The sequence below is a fragment of the Dermochelys coriacea genome, chromosome 5 (genome assembly GCF_009764565.3).
Source record: "Dermochelys coriacea isolate rDerCor1 chromosome 5, rDerCor1.pri.v4, whole genome shotgun sequence".
Taxonomy (NCBI): Eukaryota; Metazoa; Chordata; order Testudines; family Dermochelyidae; genus Dermochelys; species Dermochelys coriacea.
Genome location: NC_050072.1, coordinates 42,226,542 through 42,249,333, shown reverse-complemented (window position 1 = coordinate 42,249,333; position 22,792 = coordinate 42,226,542). Strand labels below are relative to the sequence as shown.

General features: G+C 41.8%; 1 protein-coding gene across 4 annotated transcripts in view; it reads left to right on the top strand.

Annotated features, from left to right (window-relative positions):
- The window catches only part of ADAMTS6 (ADAM metallopeptidase with thrombospondin type 1 motif 6), a 319,968-nt gene that overhangs the window by 284,440 nt on the left and 12,736 nt on the right, over positions 1-22,792 (top strand). For all 4 annotated transcript variants that reach the window (XM_038403172.2, XM_038403171.2, XM_043514172.1 and 1 more), the window contains 3 exons: positions 2,924-3,053; positions 12,118-12,322; positions 18,206-18,382. In XM_038403172.2, coding sequence (XP_038259100.1) covers positions 2,924-3,053; positions 12,118-12,322; positions 18,206-18,382 — 512 coding nt within the window. The remainder of the gene's footprint in view (positions 1-2,923; positions 3,054-12,117; positions 12,323-18,205; positions 18,383-22,792) is intronic.

The following is a 22,792-nucleotide window of genomic DNA, read 5'->3' as shown; positions in this document are numbered from 1 at the left end:
AGATGTGTGAATGCGCCAAGTGGTGCTGCTAGTTTGAGTTCTACCATTCAGGCTGCACCAGTCAGAGCATCCCATGAATGTAGATATGCTGAGACCATCTTGAAGAATTCCAGTTACAGGTAAGTAACCTTCATTTTTTTAGTGCTGAGAATGGAGATCTTGCAAAGTGACAGTGTGATGGCCTTGTTGTCTAATGGAGGAAAGTCTGAAAAGAGGATTATCCATCTGCAAATACTACTTATGGCTGGGGGAGGAATCTCCTTTAGCTCAAGAGGTGAAGCTGCTGCTTTGTGACCTGAGACTTTAGTTCTAGTCCCAACTGGGAGAGATTGTTCTGAGCACAGTAAAACAAAATGCTTTCAACATGCCTGCAAGAGATTTGGTGGCTGAAGATTATTCAGAACCAGTCCCTGCTTTTCGTTTGGACAGGTTTATGTAGTCATATGTAAGATCTGACAGGACTGGTTTATCTACTCAGTTTAATCACACAGATATATTGGTCTAATGTTGTAGTGCACAGATATATGTCTAAAGATATAGCATATGGAGGTATCTGACCTGGCCCGCTGAGGATCTTGGCTTAATGGTGAGAGTGGGCACCAAGTATGCCTGGTGCTAAAACATGTCTTTTTTATAAATAAAGCTGAATTTTTAAAAGAATCTTGATGTTTATAGTCAACCTGAGCATCTGCCATATTTGACTGGATTTACTGAGTAACAATGGCAACATTTGAAAGGTAAGTTGTTTAACTGGTTTAAAGCAGGCAAAAGGTTAAGAAAACATGAAGAAAATCTTTTAAAACTTAGTTATATGGCCTTTGGGTCCTTGTAGACCATAAATAATGCTTTCTGAAATGTATCCTTCTGACTACCCTGAGGGCTAGTAGGCCTCAAAGGTTGGTGGGTCTGATGGGTTTTCCTTTCAGCTTCCTGAATCTAATGTATGTGAAAGGGGGTTGGCCAGAGCTCACCCAGCTTAAGTAAAATAACCACAAGAAAAAGGTGCGAAAATAAATCTGATACTTTTTTCTGAACTGCACAACAGTCATTAAAACATTATTAGATGCCTAGCATAGAGGTGACAGTTTCTCATATTATCATGTTTCAGATTAATTCACTTAACATGGGATCCCACATTACTTTCTTCTGAATGCCATCACACAGAAACAGTTGGTGGACTTTACCGTGCAATTGGAGAGTGATGAACTGAAGCTGTTGTTTAAGAGGATATTGTTACTATGATTTTTTTTCTCCTGCAAGAGAATTTAGCATCCCTGGATATTCTTAGTTTTAAAAAATATAACTAAATGAAAGTTCTTGTTGAAACACCACCATATACCTCTGTGCAGACTGGCTAATTCCTAAAGTTTTATATAAGCTAGGGGTTCTCAATCTTTTTTTTCTGAGCCCCCCCAATATGCTATAAAAATTCCATGGCCCACCTGCACCACAACTGTTTTTCAGTGGATTAAAAGCCAGGGCCAGCGTTAGGAGGTAGCAAGCTGAGCAGTTGCCTAGTACCCCATACCATAGGGAGCCCCACAAAACTAAGTTACTCAGGCTATGGCTTCAGCCCTGGGCAGCGTGGTTCATGATTCGGCTTTCTGCCTTGGGTCCCAGTGAGTCTAATGCTGGCCCTAGTCTCTGTTTTATGTTGGTGGCTCCCCTGAAACCTGCTCCTGGCTCCCCAAGGAGTCTAAGACATCTAGTTGAGAACCAGTGATATATGGCACATCTAGGTCCTTCATTTTACTGCTGTTAAAGTCTATCTCATACAAAACCCGACTCTTCAAAAGGAAAAGAGCATGTAAAAGTGTAGTGACTGAGATTTTCTCATTGAAATAAAATTTGGCTGATATTTTAAAGCCAGGTTGTGTTAATTCTTATTTGTTTTTAGACATGTCACAATGCAGAACAAGTAAACCCCAAAACCATTACCTCTGTTTTTTTTCCATAAGATTTTTGCATGAAACTACTCCCAGTCCTGCAACCCTTACTCACACACACAAACATATCCCCTATATTTCAATGAGAAATTAACTTGTGAAAAAGAATTACTTATGAGTATGTGTTGCAATCAGGCCTTCTTTTTGCTCAAGTAAACAGACCAAGATTGATCTGAAAAAAGGAAGATGGGTGCATATTGCATGCAAATTCCAATGATAGGTATACTAGATTTATAACAATACCCTAAACTACAGGATTATTATGTGTAAGTGATTCTTCAGTCCCAATGTCTTAATTTAAATCATATGGAATTCCGGTGTTTAAGTGACAGATTCCTATTCTCTTAAAATGTTGCCATTGAGCAACAACCTATCATTAGGTTTTAGTGAGTGACAATCGGTTCTGTAGGACATGTTGCTGGTTAGCATAATTAAAGAGGAGCTGGAAGCGCCAGACACAGTGAGCACTCAAAAAGACAAGCTGTGTCAATGAGAATTAATAATGGTTTATAATTTTAATGAACATAATGCTTATGTGATGTAATGTGCAAAAATGAGACACTGAATCTCACACTATTGCTCTTTTATTTAAAACAAAAGCATAAAAACAATAATTTTGCACTGAAATGTGACCATATTCTGTCTGATGTTATTTTGTTTGGAAACTGGGGTTTTTTTTTGCTGGAGAGGCAATAGATGGGAAATAGATTTTGTGCCATATGTAAATAAAATATTTGTTACTAAATCTATAAATATATATGCTTTTTTCTTAGAAAACAACAGTAATTTAAAATTCTCTTTACAGTGTGGTTGCCTAAAATTACAGTAAATGGAAAGCTTTCTACAGGAGCATTCAGTCAATTGGTCCTTTCACTTCTTTAGCTTTAGGAACATTGATTACAAATAGGTGAAAGATACATTTATTCAGCAGAAAGATACATTTACTGTTAAGTAATGGGGTCCAACTTATTTTCAAGGAATACAGAAACAAGAGGTGGTGTGTAAAAGGCTGGATGATAACTCCATTATACAGAACAACTACTGTGATCCAGACAGTAAACCACCAGAAAACCAAAGAGCCTGCAACACTGAGCCTTGCCCGCCCGAGTAAGTACTATAGACAAATGGTAATTTATCAATTAACTGTCAAGGCAATCATTTATTTTTTTTATATAGAAAAATCTGTGGAATGTTTACTTTTGGCAAAATGTGGTATAAAATACAATTTCTTGGTCTTGTCTTAGGATCCCATATTATCATTCAGGAGACCTGGGTTCAATTTCTGGTGCTGGCTTCTTGCTTTTCAGGCCAAAAGAAGCTAGGTGAATGGTGGAGGCACTACACTCTGACCTAGATGGGGCCCTTGTTTGATTAATGAGCAGCATTAATAAGCATATAGAAAAAATCTGTGAAGTCCAGTTTCTGTTGGACAGAAGGATGGTACTGAAATAGTTTCTTGAAGGTTGAATGTAGAGTATGGGGAGGGATGCTGAGAATAGAAATGAGAGACATCCTTAAGGCTTCAACATTGGCACAGAGGAATTTTAAGGTGAGAGGGAGAATTAACAGTCAATGCCTTTATAATAATTCTTTTCAGTTAAAAGGTTCAGTAGATATTTACATTATGAGCAAAGAGCTTGCTGTATTTTCAAATTGTATCAAGTTAAAATTTGTGATAAGATTTTCAAATATGATGCAATCTATACATAAACTTTTAGGTTGGCCCTGCTATCTACTGATAGGGTGACCAGATAGCAAGTGAGAAAAATTGGGGCAGTGGGTAGGCGATAATAGGTGCCTATATAAGACAAAGACCCAAATATCGGGACAATCCCTATAAAATCGGGACATGTGATCACCCAATCTATTGGTCACTTTATTATCAAGTGACCTTTACTGACCAATGTATGGAATGACATTGATAAGATTTGGACTGCTTGGCATCTAACAGGAGGTGATGAGTACCTTGTAGGATTAGGTTCTTAATTGGTTATGTCTATTTGCTTTTAGTTTTTGAAGATAGCTCTATGTTACATTACAAATAAAATTAAAGCCACATTTTGTATGGCAAGGAACTAGACTTCAAAAGGGATCAATTTACTTTAAAGCTGTAAGAAACAGGTGAAATATTTCACTTTGAAAAATAGTTATAGTACATGTGCAATAATTCCTTTTTATAATTATTGAGATAATTAAAACTTTTACTGAAACCAGTGAGAGAGATACAACATTTTGTCTCTTCATATAATTCTGCTATACCATGCCTATTAACAAGGCCCTGCTCAAACCTGCCAAGTCAATTTGGCATATATACCTGCCTCTGACTACCTCCAAAATGGCCAGCAAGAAGTACCAAGTACCAGCCAAAGGATCTGAATATTGTTATCAACACCTGGCTTCCTGGTCATGCAAGCAGTCTAGGAGATATCAAAGGAACAGGGTTGTCCAAAGACCACCCCTTGTGAGAAGGACCTCAAGTTAGACCTTATTGATTGGAAGGGCTAGTTTTCAGTGAGATTTCAGCTGATAGTAGCTAACTATCATGCGCTTCTCTCAAAGTATGACATCCTTAGTTGGGATCAGCTCTCCAATTTGGTAGACAAGCTACCAAAATAACATCAAGAGGAGATTAAGTCCCCTATGTCTGAGGGCCAATTTACTGCCATATCTTCACATCAGGTAGTGCTGGAAATGTCTGATACAGCAGCAAGGATTACAGCCACTACTCTTGCAATGAGGAGAACTTCACGCACCAGGTATCAGGATCCCTAGAGAGATCCATGTCACCAGAGAGAACCTCCTTTTTGAGGGCAGCAAATTATTCAGTAGTGGCCCAAGTGAGGTGCTGCATATCCTTAAATATTCAAGAGCGACACTATACTGTTTGAGGCTATATTTTTCAACCCCATAGAGGAGAGAGCAGAGGGAGCAGCCTTTTTATAGACAGATCTCTGATGTAATACTATCTTCAGCAAAGGTCTTCAGAGCCTCTGAGGAAGAAGCAGAGATTTAATTACAGATGACTCTCTGCCTCCTCCTTGATTGCCCCACAATCCAGAGCATCAGACAGGCAATAGATTTGATGCCAATGTCAAGATGCTGACTGGACCACGATCACATCCTTTATCTTTCATCCCTCCATTTGGCAACTGGCTTTCTTTCTTCCAAAAAGCCTCGTCTGGGATAACCTTAGACTGGTAGGTCTTTGAGATAGTAGGCAAGGGGTATTCCTTTCCGTTTCAAGCTGCTCAAACCTCTCCACCCTCCATTTCCCTCTTCAGGGACCCTTCTTACAGGAGACTGTTGAAAGAGAAGGTAGTTTCCCTTCTACAAGTGGGAGCAGAGGAGAAAGTGCCCTTACAGTTCAGGGGCCAGGGCTTTTATTGCCACTACTCCTTAATCCCAAAGAAAAAGGCGGGGCCATGGGGAGGCCTATCATCCACCTTTGACATCTCAACACATTTAGCTGTCATTTCAATTTCTGCATGGTTACCCTCGCCACTATAACTCTTCCATTGGATTCTATGAACTGGTTTGTGGGTTCTGATCTGCAAGATGCATATTTTCACATTTTGATATATCCAGAGCACAGAAAGTACATGAGATTTCTGTTGGGCACATCTCGCTATAATACATAGTTCTACCCTTCGGCCTCTGCATCTCCATAGCTCTATGAGTCTTCATGAAGGTCCTGGATGTGGTTGCAACTCTTCTTAGGAGACAAGGAAGCCCCTTTCTGGACAACTGGTCAATAAAGGGAAAAATTTCCACAACAAGTGAGAGACTCTATTTACACAATTCTATACTGATCTCAACTCAAAATATAGAGTTCATCAGGGTAGTATTAGATTCCAAAACAGTGAGAGCATATGTTCCTCATTGGAGATTTCAGACAATGACAAGCAGCTCCAAGCAAACCCCAGAACAACAGTGATGACATACCTAGATTCATGGGCATATGGCAGCATGCACTTATGTCACACAGTATACTATATCTTTGTCCTCTGCAAGGATGACTGAGATCAGTATTTCTACCCAACAGACACAGCATGGATCCCTCTAGAACTCCTATCATTAAATTGGTGGACAGAACCATTTCAAGTGTGCAGCAGAGTTTCTTTTTGCATGCTTCTGCCTGCCAAGACTTTACTAACTCTTCTCTGGGATGGGAGCATATCTCAACCAACTGAAAGTCCAAATGATATGGTCCCCTCAGGAAGCCATCCCTCACATAAATATCCTGTAACTAAGAACTATATGACTGGAGTTCAAGGCTTTCCTGCCCCCTCTTTGAGGCTTAACAATCCAGATGTTGATGGACAACACCATGGTGATGCAGTATACCTCCCCCACCCCAGTCAACAGAATATCCCAGCAGCCAACTTAGCAGGTACTTCTCAGAAAACCACAAGTGGTATATCAGGGGCTCTGTCCTCCACAGCATCTTCACAGGTAGAAGATTCCAAAGTGGATCTGTTTGTGACATGCTACAACGAGTACATTTTGTGTCAGAAGGAGCTTAAATCCTTGCTCCCTGACAGATGCTCATTCTATGGACTAATATGTGCCTTCCCACCAATACTCATGATACCCAGGGTTTTGATGAAGCTAAGACAAAATGCAGGTCACATCATCATGATAGCCCTTGCATAGGCCAGGCTGTACTGGTGTTTGAAAGTGGTGAATCTATCAACTCATCCACTGATCACCTTACCAGTTTTGCTAGTCCTGGTGTCTCAGACAAACAGCCAAATCCTGCACTCAGACCCAGCATTGTTGCACCTGACTGCTTGGAAGCTGGCAGGATGACTTCTACAGAAAGAAGCTGCTGAGCTGAGGTTCAAAACATCTTACATCAAAACAGAAAACCGTCCATCAGACTGATATCCCTCATAGGATGGGGCATGCATTTAAACTGCCTCACAATGCAAGGCAAATGGTCACCTGCGGAGATATCAATCTCCTTGAGTTGGGAGTGGTCAGAAACCCATTTACTCTATGCACTCATTTCCTCCCGCTGATAACAGAATCGCATATAAAGATCCTAACTGACAACATAGCGTGCATGTATTATGTCAACTATCAGGGAGGAGCCAGATCGCCCTCTCTTTGCATGAAGGCAATGAAACTGTAGAACTGATGTATCTCTCACAACATCACCCTGTCCGCAGCTTACCTGCTGGGCATGCAAAACGCAATAGTGGACAATCCCACACAACCATGAATTGGAGATTCACCTGTCAGTACTTCACAACTTATTCTCACAGTGGGGAACACAGGCCACAGACCTGTTCACCACTTACCAGAACAAGAAGTACCCATGATACTGTTCCAGGGTGGGGATCGGACAGCAATCTCTTGGCAATGCTGTCCTCCTCCCATGGGACAAAGACCTTCTTACACCTTCCCTCCATTTCCTTTTCTGATGAAGATCCTACTGAAGATAAAGAAGGACGAAGCTCATATAATTCTGATTGCTTTGTGGCAGATTCCCTGGGGTGCAACCTGGAACTGGGGTAATGCCGAGACCTCTGTCTTACCAACCTGAGCTCCTTCTCACACTGTAATGCTATGACAAGCTGTAAACCCCTCCAGGTCCTGCACTCACATAGCCATCCACAAGCAGGGACACACCCAGCTAAGTTAAATAAATGCTTTCGCCAGCCACTCATGAACCAACAATAGAGAGGCTCCCCTATGGTTGTACCACCTGGTCAGAAGCCTAACCACTGTGAGTTTATTACCCAGTCCGCCCCTCCCTCAATGTGGAGAGGACATACACCAGGTCTTGGTCCTGAGCAGATTTCCCTTGCACTTCAAGCAACACACTGTAAAAAAATATTTAACAGATTTATTAAGAACAGAAAGATAGATTTTAAGTGATTATAAGTAGTAAGCATACAGATCAAAGTTGTTTACCTAAGAAATAAAAGTAAAAATGCAATCTGAGTTCTATAAACTAGACCAGATTTAAATCAAGCAGTGTCTCACTTTGATGGTATAGTTCCTTAATATACAAGCTAGGATTCTCCTTTCCAGCCTGGGAGCACCTCCCCAGTTCAGTCTTCATTCTCTATACGTGTTTCCAGGTGTTGAGTTGTAGGAGGAGTGAGGACAAGCAATGATGTCACTTCCTCCTTTTATAGCTTCTTCCAGCTTTCTGGAAAGATCCTTTGCTATGATGTGCACCAAACAGTCTCCACTGTGTATGTGCTATGTTTGAGAGGTTTCTATTATATACAGTTCCTGGGTACTCCTTGTGAGTATGTATTCCCCTCAGTGGGCCATCATCAGTGTCTGGCTGCCCCATTGTTGTACCTGAAAGGTTGGTTGTGAGTGTTTCCAGCTTCGCATCATATTTTAGTAATATACACATAGCAAAACTTCATAACTTCACATAAAATGATAACACATACAATTCAACAGTATATTAATATTCAAAAGATCAAGACTTTTAAAATGATACCTTACAAGGCATACTTTGTACAAAACACATCATAATCATATCATCATGGTAAATATGGGGGTGCCAGGATGTTGCTTTAGGGTACAGTGTCACATGCTCCCACGTGGCCGAGACAGACCTGGTACCCTTACTTGATGCAGTTCACAAATGTCCCACTGATCTTCCTTCTCTCTCAGGACAAAGGGCGTACCACACATCCCATCTCAGGGATTCTCTGCCTCAAAGTACGGCTTCTGGGTGGTCCAAGCACCTAGACTGCTCATGCTCAAACGAAATACAAGAGGTTGTACAGCACAGAAGAAAGTCCTCCACATGACTCACTTACCTCAGAAATGGTCCATGTTTCAGATTTGGAGCACATCTCACCAAATCTCTCCCATGTCAGCAACTCTTCCACATATTCTGGAATATGTCCTGATCCTTAAAAAATTGGGGTTATTCCTGAGCTCTCTCAAGGTCCACCTAACAGCTATTACAGCATTTCACCAACCCGTAGAAGGGTACTCAGTACTATCAGACCCAACCACTACAAGGTTCCTTAAGGGAATAACAAACCTCTTCCCTCAACTTCAACTTTCTACCCCCTCATGGGACCTAAACCTAGTGTTGAAAGGGGTGACTAGGCCTCCCTTCAAAACTATGCCACTTGTTTACTAGCATACCTATTAATGAAAACAGTCTTTCTGATTGCAATTACCTCGGCTATAAGAATAGGGGAAATAACAGCTCTGCTGGCACATCCCCCACACACAGTATTCTTCCCTGTCAAGGTTACACTTCAGTTGCATCCAAGGTTCATCCCTAAAGTGACCTCCTCGTTTCACATGAATCAGTCTATTCACCTTCCTGCCTTCTACTCCAAGCCTCACTGAGACAAGAGAGAGGTCATACTGCATACCCTAGATGTTAGGAGAGCCCATGCATTCTTCCTCGGCAGGACAAAGGCCTTTCAGGAAACCCCTTAGACTATTTCTCTCTATGGTGGAAAGATCTAAGAGCTCGGTGACATCAGCCCAAAGACTCTTCAAGTGGATGTCGAATTTCATCAAACAGTGCTACCAAACTGTAATGACTCCTCCAGACTTGATCCGTACTACCTATTCCATGAGATCAATCTCCTCATTTGTCGTCTTCTTCAAGGATGTCCCCATCTCAGAGATCTGCAGAGTGGTGACATGGGCATCAATCCACACCTTTGCAGAACATTATGCGATCACCAGGGACTCTGCCTTTGATGCCATCTTTGGCTCCACAGTACTATCATCTGTGACTAACCTGATTCCGAAGGCCCAGCCCTCCAGTAGGAATACTGATTAGGAGTCACCGAAAGGGACAGTACTTGAAGAAGAAGTTACTCACCTTGTGCAGTAACAATGGTTTTTTGAGATGTGCTCCATGACCCTCCTTCCTCCCCTCTACTTCAGAGATGTTGCTATGACTCTGTGGTAGAGAAGGAATTGAGGATGGTTAGCTCACATGCATTGGCTAGCCTTGTGATGCAGCATGAGGGGAAACAGTACATGTCTGGACCCAACAGACAGTACTATTGAAGTTCTCCAATCAGCAGCACAGGGACTCAGACACACCTACAATGGAGCACCCATAGGGACACACATCTCGAAGAACCATTGTTACTGCGCAAGGTGAGTAATTTCTTCTTTCAGTGAGTGTGATTGAGAATCTGGAGCAACAATAGATCCGTATATTGCCAAATTACACAAAATGGCTGACTCGTGATTATCAAATACCAAAAGGTGAGCAAATGTGTGATAAATAGGGATGAAAGATACGGGATCTTGAATGAGAATTCTCAGAGAGCCCACACTAACTCTATGAAGAGTTGTAGACACGTGCAAAGCTAGTGAACAAGCTCACATACAAATGTAGAGCATAAATAGAGCAGACACAGGTAATTCACTAAGTAGCATAGGCAAAGTATGAAAATACAAGGAAAAATACACCAACATTTGTGGAAAACAAATACAAAACAGAGGAGACAAAGAAAATGCAAAGGAAAACCTGTGGATTCTATTCAGTAAAACATTATAACGGAAAATGCCCCTTCTATGGGGTCATATGTAAAATTTGTGGTAGGAGAAGGTTGCAGTAAAAAAAACCAAAGAAATAAATGCACCATATTAAGGAACCATCAGAGGAGTGAAGTTCTAAATTAGCCTGTCAGGAATCAGAGTCTGCAGCAGAGTTAGTCTCCAGGCAGCCTCATCAGTACAGCTGGCCTGCAGCAGACTGCCCAATTGGCCATGACACCTGATTTGCTGCAGGGGCCAGCAGGCTGGCTCTTAAATCAGCAGCAGCAGCTCACTGGCTTCTTAATGCTCATGCCACCATTGTGCCTACTCCTGCTTGTTCCTCCTGCTCCGGCCTTGCACCCAGGCTTCCCTCTGTCCTGCCCCTGCCTTGAACCCCTCCTTGCTCCAGTACCTGCTCTCTGGTTTGACCCTTGGCTTTAGACTACTGACTCCAGCTCTTACCCTAGTCCTTGGGTCCTGATGCTTGCTCTGACCACTAGGCTAGATCACCCTTGTCCTGGTAGATTGACAGACTGAGAGCCTTTAAAACTATGGCCGGGGGGTCCTCAACGCTAGCACAGACCCTACTAGCAGCAGAACTGGTGGACGCCACCCAGAACCTGCAGAATGATGCCCATTGTTACTGAACTTATGGACCACATCTGGCAGGTCACCAAGAACTTCAAAGGCAGTTAGAAGTCACTATGGCAAGCTACAAATAGTATGCCAACCAGTCCTGCCAGCCAATGCCTGGCATTGGAGTAGTGGACGAAGTGTGGTTGTCCACCTGGAATCTGTGATCAACTTGTCCCTCCACAAATCTGGACCATTAGTACCTGTGACCTTTCCAAAGCACAAAACAGATTAACCTGGTTACATAAAAGTTACAGCTACCAGATTTCCTCGAGATTCACTCCACCTTCCATGTCTCACTTCTAAAACCATTAATAATGAATCCCTTCCCACTTCATACTACTCCCCCTCTTCTACCTATAACTATTCAGGGCCAAGAAGAATATGTGGTTCGGCAGATTCTAGACTCCCATTGGGTCTAAGGAAAACTACAGTAACTAATTAACTGGGACAGTCACGGCCCAGATGAACGTTCATGGGAACCTGCAGAACATCACCATGCCCCAAACTGCCTGTGTGCCTTCCATTCATCTTACCCTGAGAAACCAGGCCCTGAGGTTCCTAGACAGCACCCCTGAGTGGGGTCTGTTGTCAGGAATCTGGGCCTGCAGCAGAACTAATCTCCCAGGCAGTCTCATCAGTACAGTCAGCCTTCAGCAGGCTGCCCAATTGGTTGCAGCAGCCAGCAGGCTGCTGTTAAGCCAGCAGCATCTCACTGGTTTCTCATTGCTCATGCCCATCCCTGTGACTGCTCTTGCATTGTCTTGTACTTATACTTTTTATTTTACTAAGAAGAGCACGTGTGTTATTGAACATAATTTAGGATTATTAATTTAAACTAAGATTTGGATTTTATGATTGTGTAATCATCTTCTCCCTTTGCAACAAAGACCTGTCAGGAATGGTGTAGTTATTACTTAGTCCTATCTTGACTGCAGGGGACTGGACTAGATGACCTATTGAGGTCCTCTCCAGTCCTCTACACTTCTATGATTCTATATATGAAATGGATTATTTAAATTTCCTGATTTTCTCTCTACAGGTGGTTTATAGGAGATTGGTCAGAATGCAGTAAGACCTGTGATGGAGGAATACGTACGCGAACAGTTCTCTGTATCAGAAAGATTGGACCGTCTGAGGAGGAGACACTGGACAATGTTAACTGTTTAACACACCGGCCTATTGAAAAAGAATCCTGTAACAATCAGTCTTGTCCACCACAGTGGGTTGCCTTGGACTGGTCAGAAGTAAGGATATTTCACACAGATTAGCATTTTTAATTATGGGCAATGGGCAAGTTATGAGTTCCTCCCACTGAATGTAAATACATTTTTATTGCTGCTTGTCATCTCTAAATCATGATCTAAAGGCAGAGGATTAATAAGAAATCAGTAGCTGTCTGATTTATAACATTAAAGATGTTTAAAATTACATTAAAGTCTTTAATTTTCCCCTACTGTCATCATGTAACCAATAGAGCGTGTTGTTTAGCCAATAAAGGCTAAAACCAGTGCTGCTGCACAATAATTTGTTGGCATGGGGCAGCTTCCTGGTTCAGCAAAATCATAAATTGAGAAAGGGGATTTTAGTTTCCAGAGGCTTCCTTACAGGCGTATGGCTTAAAAAAGGATATGATGATTTTTAGAGCACTTAGGTATCAAAAACTACAAGAAATGCCATATTTTTCCTCAAGTAACCCAGCAAACATACATAAGTACCACAGTAAGGTGATGTGAAAGGTGGAACTAAGACTTGCAACTCCAGTAGTCCTAGGAGAGGCTAGTATACCTTTATTAATATGGCAGTGTCCGTTAGTGTATGAACCAAGATCTAAGTTCAATTTATGCTGATTCAATCCTATTGAATTCAAAGGATGTGCACCCGTACAACCGAGAACAGAAATTAATTCCATCACCCCAGTTCTGAGCTGAATTCAGACTTTGCAGAGTACTACTAGGGCAAGGTGGCAAAGATGGTTGTGTAGCTCCTTTGCAACTCCTAGTTTCCAGGGTGGGATCCCCATCTTGCATTAGAGCAGCCTCAGGGCTGTTTTAAGTTATGGCACACCTGCCTTCAGCTCCAACGGACTGTTCCAGCATCTGTAAACAGGCAAAGCACAGAAGCACAGCAGTCACACACACACCCCCGCCCCCCGCCATATGCTGGGGGCCATGTTGAAGTTGCGTAGAACAGTGCCATCAGCTCCACACCATATACAAATGATGTACATTACTTCCTGTCATAAACTGTTGATTCAGGATGCTATGAGATGCTGTGGTGCTGCTTTCATTGATGGCCTAATTTCAGAGGGATGCTATCCCTCTCTATAGTTTGTATTTCAGCTTGTAAAGAATTGTGGTGTGTTTTGGGATGTTAAGTGATGTATAATGTCAGATAATTATTGATATGAACATTGAAAGCAATTTTCTCCACTGGTGAAAACCACCACTAACTTACGGGGGAGAAAACTCAACCAAATCTGCCTAGCTTAAAAATTATTTTTTTCATCTTTTGCCACCATAGAATTATATTATCTCTGCTGTAGTGGGCAAGCATTCGTTCAGTTCCATAGGGGATCTTCCATTAAATGTGTGATTGGTTTTTTAATTAGGAGCAGAAAAATATTTTTAAAATTTACAGGATTTTTTTAAAAGCTTCTGATCATCATTAGCCCTTTATGTTGATGCTATTGCTTGGACTCCCGAGGTTCCATTTTTTGTTACAAGTTTCTGTCATTCATTTGGGCAATACAAAGATGAGCCAGCCACAGAGTTCAGATCTTGACCCGTCTCTGGTTTTATAGTCTGTAAAGAATGACCCTTTTTCCCAGAGTATTTTCCTAAGAAGGTGTCTGGTTTATATCCTTATTATGTGTCAGAAAGCAGTTCCCTACAGTAACATCTCTATGTACAGAGCAGGGCCTTAGGAACGCCCCCCCACCCCCCGAATTGTGGATTGAGTATTTAAAACCTGCCAGGAGGCAGGCTATCAGTGTCATCTCTTATGTACTATGTCCCCTCTCTTCTCTACTTGCCTATTTCCTGCAATTCAAGCTGGTTTTAGAAGTGGAGTGGCAAAGCCAGGGCAAGTGGGGGTTTGGAAGCAATCACTACTTGGTCACCCACTTCCTGAGAGAGAAGAAGGCACAGAGCATCCCACCCCATGAAAAGTTAATGCAAGGCTTGGAGGAATAGTTTGGAGAAGAAAGTGGATGAGTAGAAAGAAAGAGATGAGTGGAGGAGAAAAAGAGGAAGGATGATTGGAGGAGGGAGTAAGTGAGGAGATAGAGACACAAAAACCTTTTATAGTCCATTTATGTGGTGTTAATTAGATTGTAAACCCTTTGGGACCAGGAATCATCTTTCCATTTTGTATATATCACAATACAAATAAATAATAATAATACTATCCCCATGATAAACTGTAGAGCCTTGTAGCACATTGCATTTATTATGCATCTTTGACTCCTTCATGTGCATTCTGCTTACTAAACAATCTCCCCTGGGACTCGCAAAAAGAAAAGGAGGACTTGTGGCACCTTAGAGACTAACAAATTTATTTGAGCATAAGCTTTCGTGAGGTACAGCTCACTTCATCCGATCAGCTCACGAAAGCTTATGCTCAAATAAATTTGTTAGTCCCCTGGGACTGCTGATGTTCCAACTCTCTGAGCAGCTACAGGAGTTTTATGGCTCTGTGGCAGGACAGAGGTAAACCTCGTGAATGCCCTGCTAAAAGGGGCTGGCCGCACCCTGCTTCATGGCAGGATAGCCAGATACGGGGGCCCAGGCACTCAGTAGGGGGCCCAGCTGTAGGCCCTAAAGAGGGCTGGCCCAGAAGAATAGGCTGAGCCAAGTAGAGACAGCTATGCTGAGTACTGGGACGATTATATAAGCCCTGAGAAAAGCTCAGGTAGGGCTAACTTGGCAGGGGACAGGAAGGCTGCATTTCTGCCTCTGTACCAACTGAAGGAAGGCTCAAGGGCAAGAAGACCTTGGGAAGGGTTTGTAGGGGGATAGTGGTTGGGGGAATTGGGGGCTAATGAGAGCACTGTAAGTAAAGACAGGAAGGTTAATCAGCACAGGAGGGTGTTGAGACTCTTTATTTGACCAGCCTAAGCGCAGGGTGCAGCTGCGAGGGAGCACCCTGCGACAGGCTCCCATATATAAATTTCTGTACAGTCTGTGTAGGATATCTTGGAACAGAAATTTCCTCATCCATAATAGGTTTAGAGACTGTTAAATCAGGAATCTAGGTGGATGTTCTGACAAGATTCTGAGCAAATAAGAACATATTTCTATTTATACATTTCTGTTTAGAGTACCTTGGCGGTATGTCTCAACTATTAAGAACTTTTTTAATATAATGAAACAGTGCTTATTTTTCTATCCAGTGTTTCCTAGAAAAAAAATTATTGTATATTAAAAATAAGTACTTATTTCATGTAGCATATAATACTTGTTTTTCTAAGGGTAGCATGAAAATGATGTATCTTGTAATAGAAAGCAGCAGCAATGTCCACTCCTGCTTCCATTTAAATCAAAGCTTGTCATCTTTTGGAATGTGAAGTCTCTTCTTCAGCTTTTGTTGTTATACTAAAAACAACTAACACACTTGCTCCAATGCTGACCTTCTCTGAACACAAACTAAGCAATTCCAGCATTCATTCATATGCTAACATGCTTGTTGAGCATCAGATAAGCACAGAGTTATACTTCATCTCTGATGAAAACTGATATTCGGAAATAGCTTGTTTAGAGAAAAGGATCAATAGATTCAGGCGTCTTTTGGGTCAGTTGAGTTAAAGTATCTGTGCAATTTGACTAGGTTGAGAAATTAATTGTTGTCCTAAAGCTTTTTTTTTCCTTCTAAGAATCATCCATATAAGCAGTGGAATGGAAAGCCAGAAATATTCTACAAAATACAATGTGTAAAGGTAGAAAGAGATAATGAAAGAATTATATATATATATATATATATATATATATATATATATATATATATGGTGATGGGATAATGTAAAAGTATAGGGAATGGTGTGCTAAAACTAAGTAGCTTGTGGCAGCACAGGTTAATTAGTCATTCTTTAGTGTCAGGGTGGCAGTTTGCCATGCCAATTTCCATATGCCTTGAAATGGTTGAGTTTTGGCTGCATTACCTTTCCTGCAGTCAATAATGATTGTATTTTATATTTATTCAAAGTATTTCAAGGTAATAAAATCAAAACAACAAAAATTACTCTAAGGATTTCTTCGGCGGATCCTTATCAGACTTTTTAGACAAGCATTTCTTCCTTTGCATTCATATTACCATTAGTCATGCTTGCCTCCATTTGGTAAGTGAGTCAAAAATTCTGAAAGCATGCAGTAATGGGAAACTTTATTCCCTGTTTGTTTGTGTGGGCATTTTATCTTTCATTTGCTTTGATGACATAGAGCTTGTCTACACCGGCAATTTACAGTGCTGCAACTTCTTGCTCAAGGGTGTGAAAAAACACCGCCCTGAGCTGTAAAGCACCAGTGTAGACAGTGCATCAGCGCTGAGAGCCACCCTCCCACCACTGAGAGTTATGCCCCTCGTGGAGGTGGTTTTTTAAGAGTGCTGGGAGAGCTCTCTCCCAGCGCTCTGCTGAGACTACACAAGCCACGTTAAAACGCTGCCAGTGTAGACTAGCCCATATTCTTTTTGTTGAATTCTAGTGATGCCTTTGGTTTTTGGTGATTCAGTATTATTGTAGGCAACTTAGATATTTTCTTATTTCACTTTCATTGCTGGGGACAGGGTGTAGTTCATCTTATTTAGTGGAATTTTGGCTGTCTCTCCATATGAAGTTTTCTTTCTGAAGGATGTTTTTGTCTCTTGGTCCCAGTAGCTACAACAGCATATTTCTCAGACAGGGGCTTACATCTTTTCCCTCTGGTGTTTGCCATATGCTGCGTTGTTTGGATGTAGAATTCCTTTGGTGTTTCACCCGTGAATTTTGCTCAGAGTTCCCACATGGTATGGTATTAGGTATTGCAGCTGCTTATACCAGAAAGGGAATTCCAATCTTGTGACAGATTTAGGTTATTCTTTGTACAGACCCTGTGTAACATCAGAAACTGATCCCCCTTTAAATATCTCACTGGTGAATTTGTAGGAAAGAGATGCACATGCAATTATGCAATTCTGAAACTGCTTCTCCTACTTGAATGATGAAGGGAAACGGGTACTAGGAACTTCACTGGGTGGAATTTTAAAGTTATTCTGTGTTGTTTTGTCTCTTTCCCCTTGGTACCTGTTTCCCTATCTTCCCAGTTTGCTGCTCTGCTAGGGTTAGTAACGGATAATGGAGAGTAGCAAAACAAGGGAGGAGGAAGGGAGAGAGAATAATGAGAAGGAAGAGAAAAGAGCATGGAGGACTTCAGACCTGCCTGCATTCAAGTTCCTGCTTCATTACCTTACTGCTATCAGAGCCAGAGAAGCAGCTAAACACCAAAGGAAAAAGGAGGGACAGTATCTAGGGGAAGAGAGTAACAACTTGAAGAAAGGGAGGAAAGTTCCTACCTGGTCCAAAAATCTCATTTCTACACATCCCACTAATGCACTCACCTTTACATACATTGAAAATTTTCTTGTGAGGTGTTCTAGTATGTCACCCTCCATTCTTTGTATTTTATTAGTCTATATGGAATGTAGAGAGAGGCTTTCACTGGTTCTGCTGAGAGTTGTGTGCTAGTGGATTCCACATTAATCTCTGAAATGCAGTCTCAGATTTATTTTATGAATACTGATGTACTTCGCTCACATATTGAAAATCAGGAATGTGTTGCAGTACAATAAGGTAAATGATAGGAAGGAAAATCTGTTGGAAAATGGTGATGAAGAAAATCAATCACCAACCATCTCATTTATAAAGACTTCTGTATCTGTGAGGATTTTCAGTATCCATAACTGTAGAATCTGAGTGCAAATCTCATTTATACTTTGAGGGTCTCATCCATACTATGGATAGACAGGGGACATCTTGGATCTTGTGGAAATTGTGATAATTTGGTATAAGTGTACCTGAGTATACACATTAAGAATATTTCTGAAATGTTGTTGTCTTTTCAAATTGTAACTATAAATTTGTTTACATATTTTTCCAGTGCACTCCAAAATGTGGTCCAGGATTCAAACATCGGATTGTTCTGTGCAAAAGCAGTGACCTTTCAAAAACATTTCCCGCTGTACAATGCCAAGAGGAAAGCAAGCCTCCAGTCCGCATCCGCTGTAGCTTAGGCCGATGCCCTCCTCCACGCTGGGTTACTGGAGACTGGGGACAGGTAAAATAACAGACCATATAACTATCGTCTACCTTTTCTTGCTATTAATATCCATCAGCACTTTCTAAAAAAGGAATATATTTTGTTCTTGGAAATGAGCAAGGGATGCCTCAGGTGACATCCCCTTTTGTCTCAGACTGGAATGTTACACAGGGTGATTGTGCCCACATCTAGGTACCTTCTAATATCTGTCTGTTGGTTTATATAAAATGAGTAACTAGTCTCCATCCAATTGCTAGTGGAAAGGTGTTGGTGGGGTGAAATAATCCCAACTCTGTAATTAGCACTGATTTTCACACCTGTTCACATTCCTACAGAAGAAGTAAAAAAACTGAATGGGAGTAGAGATTGAATTAGTGCTTATAGGAGAGGCAACATGGTCTACTAGCTAGGAAACCTTTGTTCCAGTCCCACTTCTGTCACTGCTTTTTTGTGAGACCTTGGACAAGTCACTTAAATTATCATTACTTCAGTTTCCCCATTGTGACAGGGTCGAACCAGATGGCTACAGCAGAGTGATAGAAGGCAGATATATTAGCCCCAGGTTAAGTGGGTCCCTTTTCCCTAGGTAAGGTAACAGGGAAGGTTCCAGAACAATCAGGAACCTTCTATAGACAATTAAGACTCCCAGGCTCATTAGAACACCTGCAGCCAATAAGAAGCTGCTAGAATCAATTAAGGCAGGCTAATCAGGGCACCTGGGTTTAAAAAGGAGCTCTCTTCAGTTTGTGGTGCGTGTGTGAGGAGCTGGGAGCAAGAGGCACTAGGAGCCAAGTGAGAATGCATACTGTTGGAGGACTGAGGAGTACAAGCATCATCAGACACCAGGAGGAAGGTCCTATGGTGAGGATAAAGAAGATGTTGGGAGGAGGCCATGGGGAAGTAGCCCAGGGAGTTGTAGCTGTCGTACAGCTGTTCCAGGAGGCACTCTAAACAGCTGCATACCACAGGGCTCTGGGCTGGAACCCAGAGTAGAGGGTGGGCCCGGGTTCCCCCCAATCTCCAACTCCTGGTCAGACACAGGAGGAGTTGACCTGGACTGTGGGTTCATGAAAATGGCCAAACTGAGGGCTGCTATGAAGCTCCAAGGTGAGCAAATCTGCCAATAAGTTCCACCGCAAGTCCCACCAAGGTAGAGGAGGAACTTTGTCACACCATGTTAAAAATATGTACCTACTGTTATGAAGTTATTGGAGAATTGTGATTAAAAAGTCCTATCAACATGCAAAGTATTATTTATTATTGTTACTCTTTCTTTCCTAGAGATGGTTCTTCCAGACAAGGTTTCAGCCATGTTTGGTGGAGGTGGCAGTGTGATGAAACTTGTGCGGTGAAACTTTGCTGCTCCTGCCTGTGCTATATCTCTTCTCTGGGTCAAGGATATCATGTATAATTTCAAAACAGAAGCAGTAAGGTTCATGCCAGAGAAAATTCATGGTCTTTTTAGGAATCTGTCAAAATAGTGCCATCTGCTTGTTTCAGGCTTATAAATATCCACAAGCTCACAGTTTAGGATTCTGCATGCCAATTCCCACCAGTGCGATACATGAAAAATGTTTATTGACATAATTCCTGGAGAAATATACATGTACATGTAGGAACCCATATATGAAGTGAGCTCTTAAAACTAATATGAATAGAAATGTTTTTCAGAATTTTTTCTTGTTCTATTTAAAACGTTTAAAAATATTCTCCTGTCATTTTGTGACTTTCAAAATACCTGCATATGTTAATGCTTGTGAGCCAGAATGTGAAACAGACTAGAAATAAAAATGATGCTGGCCACAGTGAACTAATTTAACAGTGAAATTTTACGAATAATTTTTGATCCCAACTAACCAGAGCTGGTGAACGTTAAAGTAGTTAGAAATTTGAAATTCAGTGAGCATACAATGAATGTTGTCTAGTAACTAGAGCATGAAATTGGGAATTAGAACTTCTGAGTTTAAATCTGAATTTGCCACTAGTTGACTATGGGAAGGTATGCATTATCCCTTTTCCTCTGTGCTTCAGTTTACTCACATGTGAAAAGGCTAGAGAGTGTTCGGGGTGTACAGCAATGTTGCAAGGCATAATTTAATAAATATTTTTAAAGTACATTGAATTTCTTAGTTGAAAGGCACAATGGAAGTAGTATTACACCAAAATTACTATGTTGACTTACATTGACAATAAGGTGTACAAGTGCAGCATTAATTGACTATGGATTTTGAAAACATTATAAATGTTATATACAGAGGCATGCTTACCTATAGTTTAGGATTGGTTTGAGTTGTTATAGCACAGACAGAATGTTATTGACAGTTCAGGCAATGAATGTACCTTGGTCATGCTATATATAGAGCTATATGCTCTCTCTTTGATCAAGATTTAGCAGTCTAAAGTATGATTTATGGCTTGTTAAGTAAGAGCTTGAAACTGTAGTTCCATCAGTAGTTTACTCTTCATGTGAGTTGATCCACCGATTTCAGTTGGAGTACTCAGGGAACAACTAAAAGAAAAGGAGTACCCGTGGCACCTTAGAGACTAACAAATTTATTAGAGCATAAGCTTTCGTGAGCTACAGCTCACTTCATCGGATGCATGAAGGATGCATCCGATGAAGTGAGCTGTAGCTCACGAAAGCTTATGCTCTAATAAATTTGTTAGTCTCTAAGGTGCCACGGGTACTCCTTTTCTTTTTGCGAATACAGACTAACACGGCTGCTACTCTGAAATCAGGGAACAACTGTTTGCCATATTGGGTCCTAAGTAATAGATTAAGGATCTATCTTATGCTGACATGCATGTTAGCAGCGCAGGTGCATATTTTTCTTAAATTGATGTAAATCAGTTAAGCCATTGTTTAGTTATAGAGCAGCAAAACATGTTTTGGAATGGCTAAAGCATTTCCATTTGAAAAGAACTATTGGTTATACCTCCCCCACCCTAAAATGCATGGAATCAACTCAGTTATAACAACACAGTTATTCGTGCAAATAATACACCTCTTGTTCCAGGGCTTCTGTGGGCAATAGTGCAGAGTATCAACTCTGTGCCTATTGGGAAGAAACCCCTTGTTGGAATATATGCAGGTGGGGGGTCCTTATTGCTGAGATGAATACTTCGGCCCTGATCAGTAGTTCCCATGGTGTCCCATATTACTGTTTAAAATAATCTAAAACAACAAATAGAGTAACATCACATAGGAGACAAACTAGAAGGTTTCTGTCCATCATTAAATCCTTGAAGGGACACTGTCAGCTACTATTTTTGTTTTTATTAATTACTCTGCATTTTCCATTAATTATGCCCTAGTGGAAGCTTGAAAATAAAATATGCATTTTAGAATGGGAACAGATGACTCTGGGAACCCTTTACTGTGTTCACTTTTCAGTCTCCAGCTATTCTTCCTTACATGGGAAGGGTATTGGTAGGTTGTGAAGTGAGCAAAGCTAAAGCTTCTGTACATCTGGGGAATCAATGAGAAAAGGAAATTCCAGCTATATGCATGAATAGAATATGAGTCCTCTTTCCCTCTGGCAGCATGGCTACTTCAATTAGAGCCAGCCTTAAGGAAAATGGCACCCTGAGTGAACTTGCATTCCCCGCCCTCCTTTCACCCCTAACCCCTTCACGATGGCCGCTTAACCCCTAATCCCTGCACTCCCCTCCTGTGCCCCTAGTCGCTGCACCTCCTTCACTCCTACTGCTGAACTTCCCTCCTGCGCTGTGCCCTCTTCACCCCCAACCCCTGCACTACCCTCCTGTGCCCCAATCCCTGCACCCCCTTTATTCTTACCCCCTTGCACCTCCCTCATGTGCCCCTAACCCCTGCACTGTGCCCTCTTCACCCCCACCCCTGCCCCCCTCCTCTGCCCCAAACCTCTGCATCCCCCACCTACACCCACATGGTAAAAACTGACCTGGATGCAGTGACTGAGCAGCTGGCATTGCTGCTCGCTCCTGCCACTGGACTGCTCCTCTGCTGTGCTCACCTTTAGGGGGCTGTGAAATGGTGGAGAGCGAGGTCAGGGCTCCCTGAATCCAGGTCACTGTCCTGACCTCTCCTTATGCAGCCCAGGTGGGAAAAGCGGCAGCAGCTCCTAATGCTCCCCTCACAGCACTGGTGAGGAAAGTGACCTGGATGCAGGGAGCCTTGGGGTGGGGGGGTTATACTGAGATTGGGGGGGTGAGTGTGTGCGCGCACCAGAGGGTTTGTCTGAGTTCTCTGCTGCCAGACAAACAGCAGCTACACTGTGCGGATTTAGCAGCACGACTGTAGTAGCACAGCCGTGTCACTAAAAGCCTCGTAATGTAGCCATAGCCTGAGTGTATGAGTGTGCTGTCTCTTTAAGAAAAAAGAAAAGGAGTACTGGTGGCACCTTAGAGACTAACAAATTTATTAGAGCATAAGCTTTCGTGAGCTAC